At 42.0% G+C, this 27,606-nt stretch overlaps 1 protein-coding gene across 2 annotated transcripts in view; it reads left to right on the top strand.

Annotated features, from left to right (window-relative positions):
• Window positions 1-24,512, top strand: part of LOC126284051 (uncharacterized) — a 195,365-nt gene extending 170,853 nt beyond the window's left edge. For both annotated transcript variants that reach the window (XM_049982645.1, XM_049982635.1), the window contains 2 exons: window positions 1,293-1,527; window positions 23,613-24,512. In XM_049982645.1, the coding sequence (XP_049838602.1) occupies window positions 1,293-1,527; window positions 23,613-23,695 (318 nt within the window). In that variant the 3' untranslated portion in view covers window positions 23,696-24,512. The remainder of the gene's footprint in view (window positions 1-1,292; window positions 1,528-23,612) is intronic.
• Window positions 24,513-27,606: the final 3,094 nt, after the last annotated feature.

The following is a 27,606-nucleotide window of genomic DNA, read 5'->3' as shown; positions in this document are numbered from 1 at the left end:
TACTGGGATTTGAACCGCCGTTCTTCCAAATGTGAGTTAATACGGCGATAGAGGAACATAGGGTGGGCCTATTCCATTCAGAACCCGATTTATCTTCTGTAGCAACATATTTCATAACGTTTTATTCTCTGCTTGTCTACACCGTTTATCGTCTACGTATCATGACCGTACAAGGCTACAATCTATCAAATACTTTCAGAAAATACTTGCTAACACTTATTTTTATTTTATGTATTAACATAATTCAATTATCCGAAAAGAATTTTTTACTTGAAATCAACAGATTATACATTTCCTACTGCTGCCATAATCACTTATTTTGCTGCCCAAGTAACAAAACATGTGTTCTACCTTTAGTTTCTCAATTTCTATTGTAATTGCTCCATTATCAATTCCGTTAATGTGACTACACTCTGTTATCCTTATTTTACTTTTGATGATCATTTTATAGAACTATTCCATCGGTTCTACTGATTTTCAAGGCCCCTACACTTCACTAGTATTACAACATCATAGGTCTACCTCAGTGTTTCCATTTCTTCTTTCTGAACTCTTAATTCTCTTTCCAAATATCTCCCTAGTATCCTATACTGATTGGTCCAAACTACAGACTGAATATCATAGCGTAAGAACTATCGTAATCATCCAGAACGAGTTTTTGTCTCTGCAGCGGAGTGTGTGCTGATATGAAACTACCAGGCAGATTAAAACTGTGTGACGGACCGAGACTCGAGCTCAGGACCTTTGCGGGCAAGAGCACTTACCAGGAAGTTTCATATCATAATCATCATGACCATCTCCTTTCAAGGGTTTAGTGTTGCAGTTACCTGTTCCAGCCTATGTCATCTATGAGCCTCTTACAAGGTGTACCTCGTTATCTCTTTCCAGTCGAGCAACAATTCATTTTCTTTTTGGCAATCTATTTTGTGCCATTCTATCATCTATCTGTTTCATTGTACCCGGTTCTGTCTTGAAATTAAGTGAAAATATTTGGGAATCTGATATTATTATTTCATTCCTTATTTTGCCCATTTTAGTATAATCCCTTATATCTCTCATGAACTTCATCTCTGCTACCGGTGAACGTGATTTTTCTTTTTTTTTTTTTGTAGTATCTATTGTTCGGAACAGCCCACTCGTACAATAATAGATATAGCTATAAATTTGTAGAATTTAATTTGCGTTTCTTTCTTCTATTTCTTCCCCAACTTCAAACAGTTACCCGGTCATGCAGAGCGATTTGGTTGCAGTGATGATGGGAATTACATGGCAGAAATGGCGTGTTGTGGCAGGTGCCGGGGGACGACCCGCGGCTGGAGGCGCACCCGCCGCAGCGCCACGCGCACGGCCTGGTGTCTTCGTCGCTGGGCCTGCGGTTCGCCGTGTCGGGGGCTCACTTCGTATCCGGCTCCATGAAGCTGCGGTGTGTGGCGGAGGTGGCGCCGGTGCTGTGGCAGGGCGACAGCGAGAGCGTCGTGCAGAGGGTCACCCCGCCCCCCAACACTGTCCGGGAGGCTCTCTTCCTCGGTAAGCTCACGTCTCCTCACAATGAAATACGAAGCAAGAAAGTTTTAGCGTTCCACGTTATATTTTTCTTTCTACGCGTTCTACCTCCCGATTATTTGTGAAGGTTGTTGATGTTCCTGTCTTCAGCAGAGAGGAGAGAAATGGAGGAGAGAGGAATGGAGAAGAGTGGGGATGAGATTAGTGCAGAGGAGATTACAGAGACGATATCGAAAAGGAAATGACAAGGAGATGCTGTAGGAGTGAGAGGATATCAGATACATGAGAAAAGAAATGGAATGAGATAGAGAGGTGTGGTACATGAGTTGAAATGTATGCTGTGAGACACTAGACGAGATATGGTCAGAAAGGAGTTGAGATGAGTGAGATCAGATGAGACAGCACATGAGATGAGATATGAGACGAGGTACATGAGATGAGATAGAAGAGAAGGAAGATGAAATGACATAGGAGATATAAGAGGAGAGGAGACAGATGACAGGAGATAGAGGTGATGAGAGATGAGCAGATGGGATGAGGAGATAGGAAAGGAAGTGGGAGATGAGGAGATAAGAAGAGAGATGAGATGGAAGATAAGGAGATAAGAGAGGAGATAATATGTCACATATGACAGACGAGATGGGAAATAGAAGAGAGGAGAAATGCTAGGAGTGGAGGTTGAGACAGGAGAGGGTATAAAAGGATCCAAGTCTATCCTTCGCAATCAATCAAATGTTTTATCTGATTCCAGTCGTCTCAAATACACTACTGGCAATTAAAATTGCTACACTAAGAAGAAATGCACATGATAAACGGGTATTCATTGGACCAATATTTTATACTAGAACTGACATGTGATTACATTTTCAAATTTGGGTGCATGGATCCTGAGAAATCAGTACCCATAACAACCACCTCTGGCCGTAATAACGGCCTTGATACGCCTGGGCATTGAGTAAAACAGAGCTTGGATGTCGTGTACACGTACAGTTGCCCATGCAGCTTCTACATTATACCACAGTTCATCACGAGTAGTGACTAGCGTATTGTGACGAGCCAGTTTCTCGGCCACCATTGACCAGACGTTTTCAGTTGGTGAGAGATCTGGAGAATATGCTGGCCAGGGCAGCAGTAGAAAATTTTCTGTATCCAGAAAGGCCCGTAGAGGACCTGCAACCTGCGGTCGTGCATCATCCTGATGAAATGTAGGGTTTCGCAGGGCTCGAATGAAGAGTAGAGCCGCGGGTCGTAATACATCTCAAATGTAACGTCCATTGTTCAAAGTGCCGTCAATGCGAACAAGAGTTGACCGAGATGTGTATCCATGTGCGTTCACCGCAATGTCGCTGAACACGGATGCGACCAAAATAATGCTGTAAACAAAACCTGGATTCATCGAAAAATATGACGTTTTGCCATTCGTGTACCCAGGTTCGTCGTTGAGTATTCCATCGCTGGCACTCCTGTCTGTGACGCAGCGTCAAGGGTAACCGCAGCCATGGTCTCCGAGCTGATAGTCCATGCTGCTGCAAACGTCGTCGAACTGTTCGTGCAGATGGTTGTGGTCCTGCAAACGTCCCCATCTGTTGTTGACTCAGGGATCGAGACGTGGCTGCACGATCCGTTACAGCCATGCGGATAAGATGCCTGTCGTATTGACTGCTAGTGATACGAGGGCTTTGAAATCCAGCATGACGTTCCGTATTACCCTCATGGACCCATCGATTCCATATTCTGCTATCAGTCATTGGATCTCGTCGAACGCGAGCAGCAATGTCGCGATACGATAAACCGCAATCGCGATAGGCTACAATCCGACCTTTATTGAACTCGGAAACGTGGTGGTACGCATTTCTCCTCCTTAAGCAAGGCATCACAACAATGTTCCACCAGGCAACGCCGGTCAACTGCTGTTTGTGTATGAAAAAACGTTTGGAGACTTTCATGTCAGCACGCTGTAGGTGTCGCCACGGGCGCCAATCTTGTGTGAATGCTCTGAAAAGCTAATCATATGCATATCGCAGCATCTTCTTCCTGTCGGTTAAATTTCGTGTCTGTAGCACGTCATCTTCGTGGTGTAGCAGTTTTAATGGCCAGTAGTGTAGATAAAATTCCGAGAACTATCAACCAAATGCTACGAGCGCTGACAGATGAAATGATTGCTAATGGGGTGCTGTTATGCTCTCTTGTCTATTCCGTCATTATTAGTAATGAAAACTGAAACACTTGCGGTATTTGGCAGTACAAGGAAGAACATAGTAAAGAAAGATATGCAGTACAAGTCGTTTGCGATACGAGATAATTGCGCATGACTGGGAACCAATCCTCAGCGATTTCAGTATGAAATATTACCGAAGTCAGTACAAAAATCGTTGAAATTGAAGCATTCCAGTATTGATTCCCTATCTAACTGGACGCAAATTTGATGAAAACGCTCATGTTTTTTTGTGGTCGTATCGGGAATGTGTCTCAGTGGATCAGACATTCTTCCTAAGGTAAGAGACAAGCGTTGGTCACCTTTATAACGAATCCTTATTACTAACGTCTAAAATGGTCAACCCGCCACCTGGACCCAATTAGAACTGCCTGCTTAACAGTTTTCTGTAGCAACAATGTTACATATAAATTATTTATCGAATTGGAAAAGTGATACTGCTGTCTTAATTTACTCATTAAAATGTATAATTTTTCGTTCAAGGTTTAACATTTTAAGTGAAGTATTGAAGTTAGAAACTGTGTACACATTTGGAAGCAGAGTAACTCACGGCGAACAAGTTCCCCAGAATATATTCATCCAATAGTACTGGCAATTTCCAGCAAACTTTACATGTAATTCGAAACCATGTCGAAAACTTCTTCCCTTGCAACTGCCACCAAATAATGAAAGGAAATAACTTTATCGCTATGTGCGTTTTCTCTGTTCGTGCTGTAAGACTTCAGCAACAAGCATAACATTTTCATTTATTACTTCTTCGTTACTAACTATGTTTGCATCGAAGTTAACAGACAATACGTGGTCTTGCGGTAGCGTTATCGCTTCCCCAGCACGGGGGCCTGGGTTCGATTCCCGGCGGGGTCAGGGATTTTCACGTGCCCCAAGATGACGGGATGTGTTGTGTCGTCTTCATCATCATTCATCACTATTACGGTCGGAGGAAGGCAATGGTAAATCACCTCCATTAGGACCTTCCCTAGTACGGCGGTGCGGGTCTCCCGCATCGTTTCCCTACGCCCTGTCAAGTAGGATGGGATCCATTTCCATTTTTTCCCCATTTACGACTGAATATACCTGTAAAATTATATCATTGTAAAACGCATAGTTCAGGATAAAAGACTTATACGCAGAGGATTACTCGTATATAATTACGCTACAAAGAACAACCTTGATTGTCCTTCATACATTGTATCACCACTGGAAATTCCTTGATTAGCTGAAAGATACTATGATTGACAAATACATTCGAGAATTCAGTTTTTAACGTGTCTGTGGATACGTGCATGATGGAAGATCGTAAGCGCTGCGAAACTCAGCTGGATTACGCGAGAAATGTTTACTTCTTTTTGTATCGCTCTGAAAGACGGCCTTGAACTACGACCAGCGGCCACGTATTTGATTAACTTGGCCATGGAGCCGTATCTCCGGGAGCGCGCAAATCAATTGAGGGCAATAATAACTCCCACGCGCCTCACAACCGCTCCGCCGTTGCACTAGAGACCTCTTGAAGATCTACACACACGCAACAGTGATCAGCTGCCAGTAAAGGAGAGCAACTCGCACTAGTAAACAATAACGGTGGAACACACATGATGATGTATGTATGGTTTCTAGCTGAAATATCTTGGTATAATGCAGACATTATCTGGGTGAGGTTAATGAACATAATGGAATATTCACTCCCGTGAAAGTCTTCAAGCTATGCAAGCAATTTTGACTTAATCCTTGTTCCTCCACGATAACGGAACGTAGGAACCTTACCCACCTCATTTATACGAGTGTTGATTGTCAGGAATATGTAATATGTATTCCAAGAGGTTGCATCATTAAGTAGAACTGGCGGAAGCGCATCCCGATCCATCAGAAATATGTATGAAGTCCCACAATCGGCAAAGCAATTTCGATGAAATCTGTTCCTATCTGGAGAACGGTTTGAAGGAAAGTGTCTCTACATGAAACTTGGCTTCAAGGAACCATTCCCATTTCTACCCAATATCAATGATCTCTCATTATGGTCGAACTTGTACGTTTGGGTAACAAGTATGTGATAAAGCTTTAATATTGCCGAAAATTTGACACATCCTTAAGGTACACATGTGGGGACCATTTTTGATAAACATTTTGTGTGTTTCTTTCATCTTCAACGATAACACAATTGTACCCTATCAACGTACACAGTGATCAGCCAGAACATTATGTCGATCGACCTAATACCGATATAAACTCGTCCAGGAGATTGTCGTTTGATGGTGGTTGTTCTGTGGGGTGCTCAAGTGCGCTGTCATCAGCGCCAGTAAGAAGTTCCAAATTTTACGCTATCCAAGTTTTACACAGTCCAATCTAGACACTGTCACCAGAGACGATGATGATGATGATGAGGATGATGATGATGATGATGATGATGATTATGATGATTATGATGAAATGACGAGGGCAACACAGACATTCAGTCCTCGGGCAGAGAAAATCCTCAACCCCCCCCCCCCCCCCCCCCCGGTAGTGGATCCCGGGACCCCGTGATCCAGCGGTAGCAATGCTACTCACTAGACCACCCAGGTGATTTTAAACCACCTGGTGAGGAGGGACTGCTAGCCAGACACACGTATGGTGCGTCTAGTATCAGGGAGCGTGTTGTCCGTGCGTATAATGGGGAAGGCGCTCTTTCTATCTGTATTTCACCAAGGGCAAATTGAGATGGGCGGAGGCTCGGTACAATCATTTCGGAAATGTGTGACATGTAGGGTGTCCCAGAGGTGCTGGGAAGTGCTTTCAGCTCGTGGGAAAACCAAGGTGAAACCACGATCAGACCTACCAAGGCTACATTGCTTCCATGCCACGACGCGTCGTTTCTGTTATAGGTGCATAGGTTGAAATACAGGCTATTAGGTGGGTGTTCGTAATGTTCTGGTTTATCAGTTTATGTAAAGTGTTTGTTCACTGCAACATCTTCCAACGTTAGATATACCTAATTATCCTTGCTGTATCCCAGATGGTCACACATAATATTTTCGTACCATTAATTATCACGTAACTCATTCCAAATTAGTTTTCTCTTGCTTGTGTTTCATAGATATTTTACCAGAAAACAACTTTGTACTGTAGCTATCCGAACACCCCACGTTGTCCACGTATGCACGGTCTAAAATAAATCAATAAATAAATAAAAATGAAAATCGACACACTACGAAGAAATTATCCGAAAAGGACGGAAATTACACGTTCGCATAAACAAAGAATTAGTGTTTCAGAAAATTTGGATGATTTATTCATGAGAAAGAGTTTTTACAAACTGAGCATATCAGTAGTGGTCCACCTCTGACCCCCATGCAAGCTGTTATTTAACTTGGCATTGATTGATAGACTTTTTGGATTTTTCTCCTGAGGTAAGGCGTGGCATATTCTGTCCAAAAGGGGCGTTCGGTCGTCAGAAGCCCGAACTGGTTCGAGGGCACTGCTCATAATGCTCCTAGGTTTTCAATTGAACTGGGGAGAGATCACCTTCTTGGCCAAGGTAGCCTCTGGCAAGAACGGAGATAAACAGTAGAAACGTATGCCGTGTACGCGTGGGCATTATCTTGCTGAAATGTAAGCCCAGCATCGTTTACTAACAAAGTCAACAAAACGAGGCTTACAATAAGGTCGACGTACCGCTGTGCTGTAAGAGTGTCGTGGATCACAACCAAAGGGCTCCTGCTATGAGGGAATTGGCACCCCAGGCTATCAGTACTCGTTGTGCCGTACGGTGAGCGAAAGGCAGGCTGGTATCCCACCACTGTTAGGGTGTCTCCAGATCTAGTGTCACTGGATGTACTAGACTAAAGGCAATAAACGATAAACGCTTCCCTTTCTTCATTCTGTGGGTGGCGTCATCAAGAAAAAGTGTCAAATCAGATCTCACCCAGGACTGAAACGCGAAAAACTCTAACCGTCTTCATCGGAACCGAGGATGTCCTCTGAACCTGGCGCGAGGCATAATTTGTGCTTACATGAGCCAGTGTGCCAAATAGCTGCCAGCAGAACCTCCTTCACATATCGACAAGCAAATAGAGTCGGCACTGACCTTGTTTCCCGACCTGCCATCTGTTTCCCTGAGAGGCTCCCAAACCTATCTAACGTCTCGTAATCACAAACCATCCCACTGTCTGAGTTTGTTCGGACTTTTAAGGCCGACAGATCCATATCGCAGTGGACAAGGTGCCCCTTCTCACTCAGATTTGCTTGCTGTAATTGACAGTATCTCAAAGTGAGGTGCAAGGTACAGCCTTGAGGACAGAGCCCACTTTCGCCTACCGCCCAGACACTCACAACCCCGCCACTGTTCGCAATTCAACGCCAGAGGGAGCTAATCGGAAAGGACGTCTTCGAAGATGCACCTGAGAACAAAAATTAAGCTAAATCTTACGTGTATAGGGAAATATCTGTTGCAGCAGGCGACTTTAGTATGCTCCGCTGATGTAACTACACTCCGGAAATATCCAGTCACAAGACTAATGTTGTCTGTACAGATCTTATACGGACAACCTGTCGGGTAAAGTTAGAGAGCGGTTATTTCAATGAATGTGCGACAATTATGTGGTCACTGTCGTAAACCTCAGTGGGTGTCGCAAGAGAAAGGTAACGTCGATGAGGTCATAGCTAGTTATTTTTACCTCTTTAAATACCTACGTGCTGCTAAGATAAACCGAAATGGCTGTTGGGAAAATGCGGAGAAATCCTAGCTCTTCAGTTCACCGAAAATTATTTTGGCTGTTCTATAAGCTGAATCTATCCTTGTGACGAACATGTCGGAATGACAGATTCTGCGTTATAGAAAGTCAAAGAAACTGTCACTGATATTAAAAGTTAGATGATAATGTTTGGTTTGTGGGGCACCCTACAGCGCGGTCATCAGCACCCGTACAAAGTCCCAATTTGTATACAGTCCAATTTTTACACCATCTAATTTAGCCATAGTCAGGAATGGTGAGGATGACACAAACCCCCAGTCGCTGGGCAGAGAAAATCCCCAACCCACCTATGAATTGAAACCGAGACCCCGTGAGCCAGAGACAACAACTCTAGCCACTAGACCACGAGCTGTGGATTTAAAAGCTAGAGCGTTTACATTAAAGTCACAAAAGGAATTAAGTTGTCAAACATTGAGAAGAGGACAGACAGGTGGAAATAATACAATGAAGGGACTGAAAATGAAACGGATATTTATTTGGAGAATATAGAGGAATCATTATTACGATCAAATGCAAAAAGTGCTTTGGAAGACTTTCAGAAGGCACGCATGACATTCTTTTGGAATTTATAAAATGACTTGAGTTAGGAGCAAGCAAAAGATTAACCACCTTAGTTTGCAGAATCTATAGTATTGGAAACGTACCAGCAGACTGTCGGAAGACTATCATCCAATCAATATTGAAGATACCAAAGTCAGATAAACGCGAGAAGTGTAGTGGAATCATCTCAACACAGCATGCAGACAAGAATAATATATGAAAGAATGGAAAAGATAAATGGCGATGTGGTACATGGCTCTCAGTTTTATTTTAGGTACAGAGAAGAAAAATCTGACGGTGAGCTCTATAATGGGGGCAATACCTAGGGACAGTACCTACGAAAACTCAAGAGAACAACAAACGATTTGACAATGTGAAATAAGCGTTCCACTACGCAATACGGTGTCAGAAGTTGTCAGAAATATGGGTTCAAACTATAGTATCTAGAGGTAATACAAAATACACTCCTGGAAATTGAAATAAGAACACCGTGAATTCATTGTTCCAGGAAGGGGAAACTTTATTGACACATTCCTGGGGTCAGATGCATCACATGATCACACTGACAGAACCACAGGCATAGAGCATGCTCAATGTCGGCACTAGTACAGTGTATATCCACCTTTCGCAGCAATGCAGGCTGCTATTCTCCCATGGAGACGATCGTAGAGATGCTGGATGTAGTCCTGTGGAACGGCTTGCCATGCCATTTCCACCTGGCGCCTCAGTTGGACCAGCGTTCGTGCTGGACGTGCAGAAAGCGTGAGACGACGCTTCATCCAGTCCCAAACATGCTCAATGGGGGACAGATCCGGAGATCTTGCTGGCCAGGGTAGTTGACTTACATCTTCTAGAGCACGTTAGGTGGCATGGGATACATGCGGACGTGCATTGTCCTGTTGGAACAGCAAGTTCCCTTGCCGGTCTAGGAATGGTACAACGATGGGTTCGATGACGGTTTGGATGTACCGTGCACTATTCAGTGTCCCCTCGACGATCACCAGAGGTGTACGGCCAGTGTAGGAGATCGTTCCCCACACCATGATGCCGGGTGTTGGCCCTGTGTGCCTCGGTCGTATGCAGTCCTGACTGTGGCGCTCACCTGCACGGCGCCAAACACGCATACGACCATCATTGGCACCAAGGCAGAAGGGACTCTCATCGCTGAAGACGACACGTCTCCATTCGTCCCTCCATTCTCGCCTTTCGCGACACCACTGGAGGCGGACTGCACGATGTTGGGGCGTAAGCGGAAGACGGCCTAACGGTGTGCGGGACCGTAGCCCAGCTTCATGGAGACGGTTGCGAATGGTCCTCGCCGATACCCCAGGAGCAACAGTGTCCCTAATTTGCTGGGAAGTGGCGGTGCGGTCCCCTACGGCACTGCGTAGGATCCTACGGTCTTGGCGTGCATCCGTGCGTCGCTGCGGTCCGGTCCCAGGTCGACGGGCCCGTGCACCTTCCGCCGACCACTGGCGACAACATCGATGTACTGTGGAGACCTCACGCCCCACGTGTTGAGCGATTCGGCGGTACGTCCACCCGGCCTCCCGCATGTCCACTATATGCCCTCGCTCAAAGTCCGTCAGCTGCACATACGGTTCACGTCCACGCTGTCGCGGCATGCTACCAGTGTTAAAGACTGCGATGGAGCTCCATATGCCACGGCAAACTGTCTGATACTGACGGCGGCGGTGCACAAATGCTGCGCAGCTAGCGCCATTCGACCGCCAACACCGCGGTTCCTGGTGTGTCCGCTGTGCCGTGCGTGTGATCATTGCTTGTACAGCCCTCTCGCAGTGTCCGGAGAAAGTATGGTGGGTCTGACACACCGGTGTCAATGTGTTCTATTTTCCATTTCCAGGAGTGTATGTAGTAGAACTAAGGGGAAAAATGAGAATATAAGTCGAAGAGAGACGTCTTCGTATTAAGGAGGATCTAAGGTAAGTTTGCAGTGTCATTACCCTACTGTTCAACCTGTCAGACAGGTAACGACGAAAATTAAGAACCGCTCATGGACGGTAATAAAATTAAAGGCTTCAGGATGTGCGTGCTTACATTAGCTTATACTGTTAATTTCAGTGAGAGCGAGGAAAAGTTATTAGACCAGTTGTGTGGAATTGACAAAATGAGCACATAATTTGGACCGTAGGAAGACGAAAGTAATGTGGAGTAACAGAAATCAGACTTGAGGAAAACTATACTTAAAAATTGCTGACCAATTACGTAGTAACTTCAGGAGATACGTTACATACGTCGTCCCAAGACCATTTCTAAACAAGAATGTCGCATTGTCAGAAGAGTATGTTTTCTGGGTTTCGTTCACAGCTCTAAAAAATGGCTCTGAGCTCTATGGGACTTAACTTCTAAGGTCATCAGGCCCCTAAAACGTAGAACTACTTAAACCTAACTAACCTTAGGACACTACACACATCCATGCCCGAGGCAGGATTCGAACGTACGACCGTAGCGGTCGCGCGGCTCCAGACTGAAGCGCCTAGAACGGCTCGGCCACTCCGGCGGTCGTTCACAGCTCTGCTCCAGTGCGTATAACAGGTGTATTACAGCGTTCGACTGAACAAAATTGGACTCTGTCGATGTGGCCGAGCGGATCTAGGCGCTTCAGCCTGGAACCGCGCGACGGCTACGGTCGCAGGTTCCAATCCTGCCTTGGGCATGGATGTTTGTGATGTCCTTAGGTTAGTTAGGTGGAAGTAGTTCTAAGTTCTGATGGGACTGATGACATCAGATGTTAAGTCCCATGGTGCTCGGAGCCATTTGAACCATTTGAACAAAAGTGGCAACTATAAACGTACTCCAAAGCAAATGTAGGCGAGGCAGCATGGTTATTGTTGACAAATCATCTAAAATGCACACATTCACCGCAAAATTCTGGCGTATATGGACGATATGAACCATAGCGCAAATGGTGCCAACAATTTGACCGACGCCGTACAAATGTGTCTGGTGCTGATCCGTGATATATTCCGGATCTTCCACCATACGACTTCCGTCCTTTCGGCAAATTGAAAGAATATCTGGAGAAATACATCTTTTGCAATGATGAGGATATTCACAGAGCGGTTCTCAAGTGCGTCCGCGACAAAGGAGCGGATTTCTAATGTCGAGGAACTGGACGATTGGTAAAACGTTCCTACCTCTTTTTGAAGACGTAGTATATCTGTGTCACGATGAAGCAGTGCGTAACTCAATAAAAGTTAGAATATTACCTGTAACTTACGTTTAAAGTATCCTGGTAGCTGAAAAGGTGAATGATTACTGGCTTTCTTTGGAAGAAAAATAACGCAGGCTAGATCACATAGAGAGGATATCAGAAGCAGTCAAAGAGGACATCACCAAAGAGAATCCGCTAATGGCCAACACAGGTATTAGGATGAAATTTCAGAGACAGGACGTGAGGAAAGTTTTGAACGGGAACGAATCATTGACTGTGAGAAAAAGTGGTAGATTGAGGACTGAAGCGATTCATATTTGGTGTTACGAAGAGCTGATGAAAACTTCACTGATGAGTCAAAACATTATGGCCACTTGCCAAATGCGGGAAAGCAGTACTGGACGTATTCTGCGTGGCATGGATCAGATAGGTCCTCGGCACGTTTCCACAGGCATGTGGATCGAGCAGTTCACATGTCTTACGGGCCGGCGTTTCAAATCAGTCCAATTTTATGGCCACGAGATGAGCGAGAGTTCACTAACCTGCTCCTGAAATTACTTTAACGTGATTCTAGCCTTGTGAGAAGGATACCTATCCTGTTGGAAGATGTCATTGCCGTCGTGGAACACATCAAGCATTGAGGGATGCAATAATGCTCATGTAGTCCACAAGGGCCATCGTGCCTTCAATTAGTACCACAGCTTCCATGGCAGTCCACGTGAACGCCCCCATAACATAATACTCCAGTCGCTGGCGTGCGTCCGTAGTTCGGTGCATGTTTAGAGCAGCCATTCAGTTTGATGACGACACATCCATACTCGACTAACGATCTGATGTAACAAGTAACGTGATTCACTCGACCACTTCCCCACTGAACATCTAGACAAGAAGCACCTACGGTGTCCACCGCTCTTCCGTTGCGTGCTGCTGTTGGCAATTCGTTTCACAGGTCTGCGACATAAAGATTATTACAGATTTATTAAGTGATTTTTATAGTGTTTTTCAACGCTAATTTCGGGAAAAATAGGGAAAAATTCCATCAAGTACAGTTATTTCACAAACTACTTGTCTAGTTTTAGCTTTTTTCGATAATTCAGCACTCTAGTGAGTTGGGATTTTGGTTTTTAGGATACCCATAAAGTTTTAGGTTCTACTTTAAAGATAATCATATACTGGCTCCGAGTACATCCTTTTCTAGGCATCGATCGAGGGAAGTGAGTTTGTATCTCTTTTCTGTCAAGAAGGTGGCCTCGTGTTTTTCAGTGATGTTCCTGGACTTATGGCACGTTTCCAAATAGAATATGCTCGTGATGAGTGGAGACTTTTTATTGATTCTTCAAAAAGAAATCTTAAAGAATCTTCTACACAATGGCAATAATTATGCCTCTAAACCAGTTGGACACTCGGTTCACTTAAAAGAATGCTACGAAAACCTTGAACTGGTTTCAAGCAAACTGTGCTGTTCAGACCACAAATGGACACTATGTGTTGATTTAAAAGTGATTTCAATGCTGCTTAGTCAACAAAGTGACTATACGAAGTTCCCTTGATTTCTCTGTGAATGGGACAGTAGACTCAGAAAGCAACACTACATAAAAAAGCTTGGCCCTTGAGAGAAACCTTATAGGTGCGGGTTAAAAATGTTGAGAGGAAAAGCCTTGTGAATCCCAAAAAGGTGTTACTTCCACCACTTCAGATTAAGTTGAGGTCGATGAAGCAATTTTTTAAGGCATTGCCAAAAGAAGGGGAGTGTTTTAGATATCTTTGTGGACAGTTTTCTGGTCTATCCGAGGCAACGCTAAAGGAAGGAATCTTTGTCGGACCAGACATTAGAAAACTTTGTGGACGAAATGGAAACAAAAGAAAAGGCAGCATGGACGTCTTTTAAATTAGTTGTTACTGGTTTCCTAGGAAACAAAAGAGATCGGAAGTACAAGACAATCGTCGCAGACATGCTCGGCAACTTTAAGAATCTGGGCTGTAACATGATCATTAAAATTCATTTTCTCCACTCACATCTTGACTACTTGCCTGCAAACCTTGGTGATGTAAGTTAATAGCAGTGCCAAAGATTCCACCAAGACATCAAAGAAATAGAAAGAAGATATCATGGAAGATCAGACGTCAACACAAGAGCGGACTACCGCTGGATGATAAAAAGAGATGATCCTCAACGAGTACACAGCCAAAAGCAATAAAAGAAACTTCGACATAAGGCGACAACGTTATTATAAAGACTTACGAGCTTAAAGAGCAATGTAAGTGTACTGCAAATGTTGTTTAGAACATGCTTTATAAATAAAATAAAATTCTATTTCTTTGGGAAGAATGTGATTAATTGTTTAAATTTGGTTATTATATCCAAAAATCCCCCCATGAATCCATGGACCTTGCCGTTGGTGGGGAGGCTTGCGTGCCTCAGCGATACAGATGGCCGTACCGTAGGTGCAACCACAACGGAGGGGTATCTGTTGAGAGGCCAGACAAACGTGTGGTTCCTGAAGAGGGGCAGCAGCCTTTTCAGTAGTTGCAGGGGCAACAGTCTGGATGATTGACTGATCTGGCCTTGCAACATTAACCAAAACGGCCTTGCTGTGCTGGTACTGCGAACGGCTGAAAGCAAGGGGAAACTACAGCCGTAATTTTTCCCGAGGACATGCAGCTTTACTGTATGATTAAATGATGATGGCATCCTCTTGGGTAAAATATTCCGGAGGTAAAATAGTCCCCCATTCGGATCTCCGGGCGGGGACTACTCAGGAGGATGTCGTTATCAGGAGAAAGAAAACTGGCATTCTACGGATCGGAGCGTGGAATGTCAGATCCCTTAATCGGGCAGGTAGGTTAGAAAATTTAAAAAGGGAAATGGATAGGTTAAAGTTAGATATAGTGGGAATTAGTGAGGTTCGGTGGCAGGAGGAACAAGACTTCTGGTCAGGTGGCTACAGGGTTATAAACACAAAATCAAATAGGGGTAATGCAGGAGTAGGTTTAATAATGAATAGGAAAATAGGAATGCGGGTAAGCTACTACAAACAGCATAGTGAACGCATTATTGTGGCCAAGATAGATACGAAGCCCACACCTACTACAGTAGTACACGTTTATATGCCAACTAGCTCTGCAGATGATGAAGAAATTGAAGAAATGTACGATGAAATAAAAGAAATTATTCAGATAGTGAAGGGAGACGAAAATTTAATAGTAATGGGTGACTGGAATTCGAGTGTAGGAAAAGGGAGAGAAGGAAACATAGTAGGTGAATATGGATTGGGGCTAAGAAATGAAAGAGGAAGCCGCCTAGTAGAATTTTGCACAGAGCACGACTTAATCATAGCTAACACTTGGTTTAAGAATCATGAAAGAAGGTTGTATACGTGGAAGAACCCTGGAGATACTAAAAGGTATCAGATAGATTATATAATGGTAAGACAGAGATTTAGGAACCAGGTTTTAAGTTGTAAGACATTTCCAGGGGCAGATGGGGACTCTGACCACAATCTATTGGTTATGACCTGTAGATTAAAACTGAAGAAACTGCAAAAATGTGAGAAATTAAGGAGATGGGACTTGGATAAACTGAAAGAACCAGAGGTTGTACAGAGTTTCAGGGGGAGCATAAGGGAACAATTGACTGGAATAGGGGAAAGAAATACAGTAGAAGAAGAATGGGTAGCTCTGAGGGATGTAGTAGTGAAGGCAGCAGAGGATAAAGTAGGTACAAAGACGAGGGCTGCTAGAAATCCTTGGGTAACAGAAGAAATATTGAATTTAATTGATGAAAGGAGAAAATATAAAAATGCAGTAAATGAAGCAGGCAAAAAGGAATACAGACGTCTCAAAAATGAGATCGACAGGAAGTGCAAAATGGCTAAACAGGGATGGCTAGAGGACAAATGTAAGGATGTAGAAGCTTATCTCACTAGGGGTAAGATAGATACTGCCTACAGGAAAATTAAAGAGACCTTTGGAGAGAAGAGAACCACGTGTATGAATATCAAGAGCTCAGATGGCAGCCCAGTTCTAAGCAAAGAAGGGAAGGCAGAAAGGTGGAAGGAGTATATAGAAGGCTTATACAAGGGCGATGTACTTGAGGACAATATTATGGAAATAGAAGAGGATGTAGATGAAGACGAAATGGGAGATACGATACTGCGTGAAGAGTTTGACAGAGCACTGAAAGACCTGAGTCGAAACAAGGCCCCCGGAGTAGACAACATTCCATTAGAACTACTGACGGCCTTGGGAGAGCCAGTCATGACAAAACTCTACCAGCTGGTGAGCAAGATGTATGAGACAGGCGAAATACCCTCAGACTTCAAGAAGAATATAATAATTCCAATCCCAAAGAAAGCAGCTGCTGACAGATGTGAAAATTACCGAACTATCAGTTTAATAAGCCACGGCTGCAAAATACTAACGCGAATTCTTTACAGACGAATGGAAAAACTGGTAGATGCAGACCTCGGGGAGGATCAGTTTGGATTCCGTCGAAATGTTGGAACACGTGAGGCAATACTGACCTTACGACTTATCTTAGAAGAAAGATTAAGAAAAGGCAAACCTACGTTTCTAGCATTTGTAGACTTAGAGAAAGCTTTTGACAATGTTGACTGGAATACTCTTTTTCAAATTCTAAAGGTGGCAGGGGTAAAATACAGGGAGCGAAAGGCTATTTATAATTTGTACAGAAACCAGATGGCAGTAATAAGAGTCGAGGGGCATGAAAGGGAAGCAGTGGTTGGGAAAGGAGTGAGACAGGGTTGTAGCCTCTCCCCGATGTTATTCAATCTGTATATTGAGCAAGCAGTAAAGGAAACAAAAGAAAAATTCGGAGTAGGTATTAAAATTCATGGAGACGAAGTAAAAACTTTGAGGTTCGCCGATGACATTGTAATTCTGTCAGAGACGGCAAAGGACTTGGAAGAGCAGTTGAACGGAATGGACAGTGTCTTGAAAGGAGGATATAAGATGAACATTAACAAAAGCAAAACGAGGATAATGGAATGTAGTCAAATTAAATCGGGTGATGCTAAGGGAATTAGATTAGGAAATGAGACACTTAAAGTAGTAAAGGAGTTTTGCTATTTAGGAAGTAAAATAACTGATGATGGTCGAAGTAGAGAGGATATAAAATGTAGACTGGCAATGGCAAGGAAAGCGTTTCTGAAGAAGAGAAATTTGTTAACATCGAATATAGATTTATGTATCAGGAAGTCGTTTCTGAAAGTATTTGTTTGGAGTGTAGCCATGTATGGAAGTGAAACATGGACGATAACTAGTTTGGACAAGAAGAGAATAGAAGCTTTCGAAATGTGGTGCTACAGAAGAATACTGAAGATAAGGTGGATAGATCACGTAACTAATGAGGAGGTATTGAATAGGATTGGGGAGAAGAGAAGTTTGTGGCACAACTTGACTAGAAGAAGGGATCGGTTGGTAGGACATGTTTTGAGGCATCAAGGGATCACAAATTTAGCATTGGAGGGCAGCGTGGAGGGTAAAAATCGTAGAGGGAGACCGAGAGATGAGTACACTAAGCAGATTCAGAAGGATGTAGGTTGCAGTAGGTACTGGGAGATGAAGCAGCTTGCACAGGATAGAGTAGCATGGAGAGCTGCATCAAACCAGTCTCAGGACTGAAGACAACAACAACAACATCCAAAAATATTCCCTTTTTTGTGAGAAAACCTGACCTTATATTAAAAAAATGGATTGCATTTTAGAAACCAGCGCTGAAAAGTACATAAAAGTCAGTTATCAAATTTTAAACAACTTTCAAAAAATATTTTTTTGCCGTCCTGTGTTATCGTCCGTCGTAGCCGTTGGGATGGTAATGTAGAGAAGTGAATGGGTCGCTCAGTCTCATAACCATGGTTCTCACTTATATGTAGCTGTTTCGTCTGAATGTGTCAAGATTTCCGAGTCTGTGCTAGTACCTGACAGCTCAGCCTAATGTGCTGTGACCGAAAACAAAATACCAGCTAACTTTATTGACTAAGCATAGAAAATTATGTGGAAATTATGAACAGCAATGTCTCTGTCTCCCTACGACCGATACATGATGCGACGTGTTCACTTGCTATTAGTCAAAAAGCGAACCGATACCAACACGTAACGAAAAGCCTCCGATTCTATATGTAATTCTATCAAGCAAGGTCCAGTCTCGGTAATCCAGTGCCCACTGAATTGGTCGGCATGAAAACGCGTGTGGTTCGTCTGCTACGGAGCTCCTGAACGCTGTACCCTGAAACACTTGTGCAAGTACAAGCACTGAACTCTGTCGTCAGATCTACCACATATCACCGTCAATTGTGGTTTACATAATGGACAAGTCTTCAGTCCTTCAGACTTTCTAATGAAGCGTGGACGTCCAATATCTTTGTCACTGTCCATTATGTCAGTGTATTTCCAACTTTCTACCTGTATCGTTGCTAGACTGCGGCCCCTATCATGTCTGCTCTACTTTCATAATTCCGATGTGGCATCACGTGCCCACAACAACAAAAGGTAACATTCATTGTCACGATGGGTAATATTCATTATGTTGTGGTTCATCAATATATAAGATCCGATGAAACAAGAACAAAAGAGCCTCTTAGCGGGGTCGACGAGATCAGAATTTTTGTAAAACAATAACGCTAAAAGAAGGAAGATAGTAAGACATAGTTTAATATATCAGAGAATAACTTCAGTGGTTCTAGAGGGAGACATAATGGGAAGATGTAGGGGAACACCTTGAATAATGGAACACTAGGCTGTAAGAGCTACTTTAAGAGGAACAATTTGGCAGAGGAGAGGAAGCATTCGCTAGCAGTTTCTAAAATAAATAAATATAAGTAAATAAAACTAAAAATAAATAAAATAAAAAAACTAATGCTTAAGATAGTAACACGCTAAAATTCGTCTTAGGTACCACCGGCCACACATTATGTTATAGGCCTTAGGATTTATATGTACATTTGGACCTGATCGTAGCAGTCAGCATCTCTGTAGCAACCATACTTACAGTCGATCGACTGCCAGCGTCCGTTGTTGTCTGCCACCGCTCTTTTCTTTCTTTTTTACTTATCTGGTGTTTTATTTCAATTTTTCTACTACATCGATGTGGTCCGCTAAATATTTCTCTCTTATGCCCACCTCTGCATCTCTGATTTGCACTTGCACCCTGCTTCTTCAATGACTTCTATTCCAGTATCTGTCATCCGCTACAGTTCCCTCTAGTATGGTGGATGTTATTCCAGAATCTCTTACCACATATTCTATTATCCTGTCATTCTTGTCGCTGATAACCGTATGTTTCGGTTTGTGCCGTTGCTATGGAGAACTCCTCTTTCCTTATGGTATCAGTTCAACAAATTTTCAACATCTCCTATTCCCTTCTGTTGCTCTTCTTCGGTTCATCAGGGTTAATTTGTTTCAATGGAAGCAGAATGCCTAAATTTCGTCTGCTATCTGCCGTTGGCCACTATATCATTAATCTCATGTCACCTCATCCTCGCCGGCCGCGGTGGTCGAGCGGTTCTAGGCGCTCAGTCCGGAACCGCGCGACTGCTACGGTCGCAGGTTCGAATCCTGCCTCGGGCATGGATGTGTGTGATATCCTTAGGTTAGTTAGTTTTAAGTAGTTCTAAGTTCTAGGGGACTGATGACCACAGATGTTAAGTCTCATAGTGCTCAGAGCCATTTGAACCTCATCCTCATTGCTTTCATCTTTATTCTCTTTCTCCTCAATCCAAGTTCTTACTCATTAGGCTTTTCATCCCATTCAACGCGCCTTGTATGTATTCTCCACTTTCACTGAAGATAGCATGTAAGTGAACCTTGTCAACTATATCCTTTGGACCTGAATTTTAAGTCCACTTTTGAACCATTCTTTTATTTCCTTCGACGCATATGCTAAACAGTAGGAGCCAGAGATTACAACCTTGTCTGATACTCTTTTTAATCCTAACACTTCGCTCTTGATATTCCATCTTAATTTTCCCGTCTTCGCTATAGCACTATTCTACCCAGAATTTCAAATATCTTGCACTCTTTTACGTTGTCGTACGCTTTTTCCAAGTCGACAAATCCTAGACGTGACTAAGTCCTACTTACATTATCAATCGCCACATCAGAACTGATTCTCTCGTGCCGTTGCCTTTCAGAAAGCCAAACTAATCGCCAGTTAAGAGATCCCCAATTTATTTTCCGTTCTCTTTTAATTTATTATTGCCAGCAGCGTAGATGCGCAAGCTGTTAAGGTGACTGTGAGGTAGTTCCCTCGCTTATTTGCCATTGCTATCTTCTGTATTGTGTGGTCGATATTTTTCTTAAGGCTGTACTTCACCAGATTGGTAGATCCTACGCAAAGACTTGAGCAGTTGCTTCGTTGGCCCATCCCACAATGATGTCACAAATTCCCTGGAAATGTTAACTGGTTCTAGTGCGGAATTTTATGGCCAGTTTTCAGAAGTTCTAGTAAACTTTTACTTCTATTCTGGAGCTGTTGCATCTTCCATACCGTATCCTATTGCTTCCTCAATCACGTCACCAGGTTAGCAGTCCACACAGTAGAGGCCGTCAATGTACTCATCCCATACAGCTGCTCTTTTTTCTGCACTTAACAGTGGAATTCCCATGGCACTCTTTAATATATACACCCTTGACTATAAATTCAGCGAAGATCGTTTTGAGATTTCTGTATGCTGCATTAGTCCTTCCGACGACGATTTTTTCTTGATTTCTTAATATATTTCCTGCAGCCATTTCGTCTTGGCTTACTAGCACGACCAATTTATTTCAGTCTCAGTGACTTACTTTTCTGCATTCGTAAATTTCTCTGAAGGCATTTGTACTTTCATCTTACATCGATCAGCTGGAGTATTTCTCTTGTTACCCATGGTTTCGTCGCTGTCGTTTCCTTTCATCTATATTATTCTCTACAGCTGCAACGATTTTACTTTGAAGATATGTCCGTTTCTCTTCTCCTGAAATTCCTGTTGTTCCCTTCATTATCAGTTATGAATACCTTAAGAGTATTTCAAAGTCACCTTCAGTACATCAGTATCCCATAGTTTTACTTGACAATTTCGGACGACTGTCTTAAATTTCAGCCTACTGTTCATTATTGCTACAACGTGATGTGAATCAGCACCTGCTCCTAGGTGGCACCTATTAAATTCAACGCAAACATCAACGTGTGACAGCATCTGTCACTGTTACATAGTGAAGACACATGTTTACGAAGTTCTGATTTTAAAGGACCAGAATCTAATATTGGTGCCTTTTCTTATAAATGCACAATAGGCCTCAAGATGACTTGATTGTAAAGTCTAAACTGGTTTCCTAATAAAACACTATCGAAATAACAGCTGTTGGTATTGGTACAGTATTCTTACATTTACGATGTAAATTTCATTGAACATTCCTTTCATAAAATGTGAAAAATGTAATTTATATTATTATCGTTATTTATTTCCTGAACGTTGCCGAACTCAGATGATCAGTGCTGAGGAACGACTATATTTTCCCAACCACTACAAAAAGGGTTTTTATGTGAGTCGTATCGTTTCTTACAGTTTTTCGGTATGGATCTGAAACACATGCGATAGGGAACTGGAACGAGTTTCTGTCCCGAATATTGACGACTACTTACGTTGTTATACCAGCTGGCCGTTTTATTGTCCTGACGAAGAAATTTGCTATCGCTTTCCATACAATGTTATTACATATGATCTGTATTTCAGGAGCTGCATCATCGTCTAGAGTTTGATAGATCGGAAGCTCCCAGATGGGCTTCTCTTGCACATATGTAAGTCAGCAACCGAACAGCTATGGGGTTCCTTCAATGAATGGTTACTGCGAAAATATTGCAAAAAGAAAATAATGATAACGTGTGAGGAAGAGGACCATGCTTGTTTGGAAAACTAAATAAAATTCCCTACAGTGTTCCTCCGTGTTTAACATGTCCCATAAGATAGCACATTAGATATGATAAAAAGTATGCTGTAGGGAGAAAATAACAGTTGAACGCACCGCAGGAAAGATGTGGTGTATGAATGTACTTGTAGATGAATCGTCTGCGTTCCAATAGGAACACTAATGCACAGTCTTACTGGACTCAAGTGCGACCACATTAGAATACTCCTCGTATATCATCGTCGCATCTAAGATTTGGACACTATGTAGCAATTCTGGAGGGATGTTAGCAAACTTACATAGCACTGTTGTAGCGTGTGGACGAAAGTAATGAACATCACTGCAAATTTGAATACCGACTTTCTTAACAAAAAAAAAACTGGAACGGAACAGAAGTTCTAGAAAAGAAAGAATTCTCCTACCTGGAAAGTAATATCTGGCGACAAAGATAGAAGCAGCGTGACACTCGCGAAGAAAACTTCTTCGAGAAAAGAGCTTTAACGATATGTAATAGTGCCCCGGAAATAAAGAAGAATTTCATGAGAGTCTGTATCTGAAGCGCACTATGATATAACAGTAAAACGTAGAACGATCAAACAGTCATAAATACCATGTGGACAGATGAAAGGACGAAAAGAAGATCCTCTTAAAAATGGGATGAAAGCACTTTGCGGGAAGCCCTTAGTAGAAGAAAGGGGCAACATCGTAGGTCAAGTGCTGAGCATCACTGCATTATTAACCTGGTGCTGCAAGAAGCAATTGAGGAAAAAACTAACACTTGTAGAGAAAGAACAAGGTATACAATACATATTGTAGATGTACGGAACGATTAGCATAAGACTACCTCTTGGTAGGGAAAAGCATCATCTAAAAGAAAAGTGGTTCAACATTCGCCCCTTACCTTCCCATTGCTTTGATATTGGAATTAACCCACTAAAAATACGAGTACCAAATTATGGCTCACCTTTCGACTAACTCCAAGTTTCTCAAACATCAAAAGCTTTATTTTTTCATACTTCTAATTAGATTATATTTTCTAACAATATTTCATCTATGGCACTCATCTAAGTCTTCTCCACCATAATTTACTAAACTAACTCATTAATCTGTGTTATATCATTTTAAAATTGAATTAAAGAGAACCTCTACCGCAACAAAATAAGTATCTGCAATGGTAACCGATTATGGTCCACATTCGGATCATACTGCACCATGATGGCAGGCGGTGGCTATGAACGGAAGAGGTACCGTGGATTTACCAACGGCGGTGGCTGCCATTATGGCATAATATCGTGTGAAGAGGGTCACATTTTGACCGAAATCGGCTACCGTTGCATTGTATTGCGGCTGAGACTGTTTCTAATTCAGTTTTGAAATATTTGATCAAGACGGCTGATATGCTCCACGAGAGCAGTTTTCAAAAATACTGTATTATATTAGTTTGGAAACGGCGTTGTACGACCATAATTTTTGTGATTTCGCATCTTGTGCGCCATCAGATAAAGTTCCGTCAGCTCTCTTCTTATACATATATATTTATGTCTTACAGTGAGAGGAACATCGAATCTCAACAGCGGCTCTGCAGTCATCGTGGCGCTAATGTCCTACTTCGTGGTGGCTGTAGGGACGTGATTGGGACAGTCAAGTATCAGCGACACGTTTTAGGACTATGGAGGAAGAAATGACGTTGAGTGAGGAGAGATAATGCTGTGCGAGAATGTTTGCCTCGACACTCTTCACAAAAGAATGGAGTATCTGGCGTGTTGTATTTATGTGACTCTTGCTTCAAAAAGTGACACATTTTCTGTGAATGCATAAAATATGTTAACTCACTACGAAAATGTTGAGGAATTCTGTAAGTGGTAGCGGCCAGCTTTTCAGCTCAGAGGAAAAGAGATTAAAATTCCATCACACAATATCGAGTTAATTTCCGTTCGAACTGAAAATGACAACTGAAATTATGACCATGTTTGACGTGAGAAAAGTTTTTCGTGATCTGAAATTTCTATATGCGACAACGAGAGCGTATCATTCCATTTTTGTGATAAAAGAAGCCACTTAATAAAAGAAGCCACTTACAAAATTTCCTCAAACTGTTCTGTACACACAAGACATTTGGGATTTGTGCCTGCGTGAACTATCGCTGTTACACAGAAAATGTTTTAAGGTAGTTCTTGGAGAGAAAATGCGGAAAGTGATAAATGTGCGGATAGTGTGTAACACTGTTTATGAAAAGATTTCTATTTTTAAAAAGGGTATTACTCTTTAGAAAGCATATGAACTTTTTATCTTTCAACTATTTTGCCATTCTAATGAAAATGTTTTCTTTCATATATTGTTCACCTGTTTTCTTATTTCTGTTAAAAATGTGTGATCGTATCAAGAATAATCACCGTGATATACTTACGTTGCAGAATGTTGAATTCACAATAAAAACTAATGTAATTTATTCAGTTATGTGTCTCGATTTTAATGCATTTTATACTTTTGTGCAGTAAATGTCAATCTGATCTGTAATTCTAACATACACTAAAATAACGTAATTTAGTGGATTATTACATAGAACTTTTCACGTCTTTTGATCTGTTCTTGAGACCATAAATGTGATCTGCCCTTGAAGCAAAGTTCGTTTTTCTGCAAAGAGAGAAAAATGATGCGTCATAAATTAATGTAACGTAGAGATCGGGAAGTGGAAGCTTTTATGAAAGATGATATTTTTTGCCAAAAAAGCTGTCACGTATTTTCAATAGGAAGGAAGCTCAGTTCCGTAATCATACTATTTTGTCGCTGTTTCTTTCACAATGATAATCCGATTTATTGACGATAACTACCGCGGAGATCGTTAATATGTGTCTAAAAATTTATGTTAACTATTCAGGGGTCATAAAATAATCTGCTCCGAAAATATATTGTGTACTGTCCTTTCATTTTTTTAAAAAAACAGGTCATGGTACTTGATGTTGATTTGTTAGCAAATATCCAGTTTTTTAAGCTTCAATGGGGCACATACATAAATACGAGGTAAGTTAATTAGCTTGTAAACTATATTTATGAGGCTATTATAGACTCTGTACGATATCCTATCATTCTGTTCGCAGAAACGTCATTTGACAATGCCATTTGATCAACTGACAAGAGGAATCACCTTACAATGCGTATAAATTAAAATTAAAACTTCGGATTTATTGACAATGCATTAACAGTTACTTGGCAGTCGCTATTTAAATACATCCAAGTTTTGCAATCACTCTAAACTGGCTGTTCTTAAAAGTACCTGGGAAAACGATATTACAAATGTTGCAGACTGGGAAAACTGGGGTGTCAGCGTCTTGGAGTGTTCTCATCAATGCACTGTTTATTTGGCAACCGCCGGCATCAACGTCAATGCAGTTTGTAGTCAAAGTAGCTAACTGCAAAAATTTAGCAAAAAGATACCTTAGGGAATCCTGGAAACGATTACATTCACTTATTGAACATATAAATAAAACGGAGTAAGAAACTGCCCTCGTCATTTCTATTGCATGTATGAGTAGCAGTAGCTTTAACTCAGTGCCATTCTCAGGCACAGAATAATTCTTTCATAAAAAAATAGGAAAAATGGAGAAAGTACAACTGTATAATGATTTTACCGTCTTTTGCTAATTTAGCATTAATTCCAACTAGGCCAATGTCCTTTATAATTTTCTTATATGTACCGCTGTTTTTAATTCTTGTATGACTAATTCATCCACACGGATATTATCAGTTTTTGTAGAATCGCCTTCTTCAATCTCTCCATCATACCGTAAGTTTTCCGTTCCTGTGGTTGCGTGGTGGTTTCCTGATCGGAGATGTTCTGTAAATGTTGATGCCTAGTGCCATATTTCAACATTTGCAGGACACTACCGGAAAGAAAACCACCATACTACTACATCAGATAAACATTCAGTAACTCTACAAGAAAACTTCCAAATCCAAAACACAGTCATAGGAAAGAAGCACATATAAATAACCGAACAAACTATAGCAACAAAACGTTATTTAAACTAGTAAAACCCATAGTAGCCAAAGAACAATCCCACTAGAAACCACAAAAATACTATTACGTGCACCGTACCACAGTAACGCAATTATTTACACACGCACACAGCGGTTACGACATTTTAGTTTCCCTTACACACAAACACACACACACACACACACATACACACACACTCTCTCTCTCTCTCTCTCTCTCTCTCTCTCTCTCTCTCTCACACACACACACACACACACACACACACAATGACACACACAATCGCGCATGCAGAGAGAGAGACAGAGAAAGCAACAACAAACGCTCGAACTACCACGAAACAAAACAAAATATCACGTTGTTCACTATGAAAACAAAGTATAACTACATAAATGTATTTCGTGTCAGTGAAAGTGCTGTCTGCAAAAATCTAGTACATGTGAGTAGAAGAACGTTAAGAATGAAGCTGGTGAGAAAAGAAACCACGAGTAACTAAAATAATTTAATACTGTTTATAGTAGTAAGTTAAAGCATGATGACTGTGTATGATCCTAGCAAACAGAATTACAAGAAAAAACTTATCTGCGAATCTAGACGTTCACGGCGAAATAGGATGATCGTGACTTCTCAGGTCATCAGCCGAGTCAAGGCGCCGTTCAGCGGCAATGTTTCAACAAATTTCCTACTTGTCATCTTCAGGAGAAGTGTCGCCAAACTCGACTGATAACCAGAAAAGTTTTCATCATTAAAAACCATATTGTTACAGTGACGACTGAGGATGCTTTAAAATACAGCGAAACGCGTATGGTCTAAATAACGGCTTTATTACAGTCGCAAAAAACCATAAGTTGCATAACTGCGACAGCGAGAGAAGAGGTCGAAAAACCAAGAAGCCAACATGTACAGAGAAAGATTTGCTTGTGTTACGCACCAGATGATCTGCTCTGTCCTAGAGAGACATCTGGGATGCCATCGATGCTGGATGGGAATCATTTGCGACCGATCTCCATGAATTGTGGGAGGGCGACCCAGCTGTAGAAATTCTAAATGAAAAGTGGTTCTCAGGAATTGTTAACAGAATGCAAGACGTGTTGCCTCCAACGATAATAGGAGAGTGGGTTCCACAGGCAAATAGGAATGTGTCGCATCAGACATAAGATTATTCACACCAGGAGACATAGTGCTAATACCATGTTACACCACTTCTATACTTGATAATATCATTTGTGACAAAGAGGGACCACAAGTTTCTTCAGGTAAACAGCACCGAGCTGAAGCCATTGGTTGGTATTAATATGATTTAGAGATCCATACAGCGGAGGGCTGATTAAGGTTGATTGTTACAGCGGACCGGTTACGTTGAAATAGGGAACCTGAGTGTGGGGATCATACCGGCTGTTCCCCGCGACAACGTTCGCGTAAGAGTCGTTTTGTTACGATGAGTCACGGTAAGTAACTAATGTACTGTACATGCAATAACGTCAGCTGTTCTACCGTGTCTCTTTGTATGGGTAAGCCTAGCACTGTTCATAGATGTAACCGTATCCCC

The sequence above is a fragment of the Schistocerca gregaria genome, chromosome 1 (genome assembly GCF_023897955.1).
Source record: "Schistocerca gregaria isolate iqSchGreg1 chromosome 1, iqSchGreg1.2, whole genome shotgun sequence".
NCBI lineage: Eukaryota > Metazoa > Arthropoda > Insecta > Orthoptera > Acrididae > Schistocerca > Schistocerca gregaria.
This window is presented reverse-complemented; position numbering and strand designations above follow the sequence as displayed.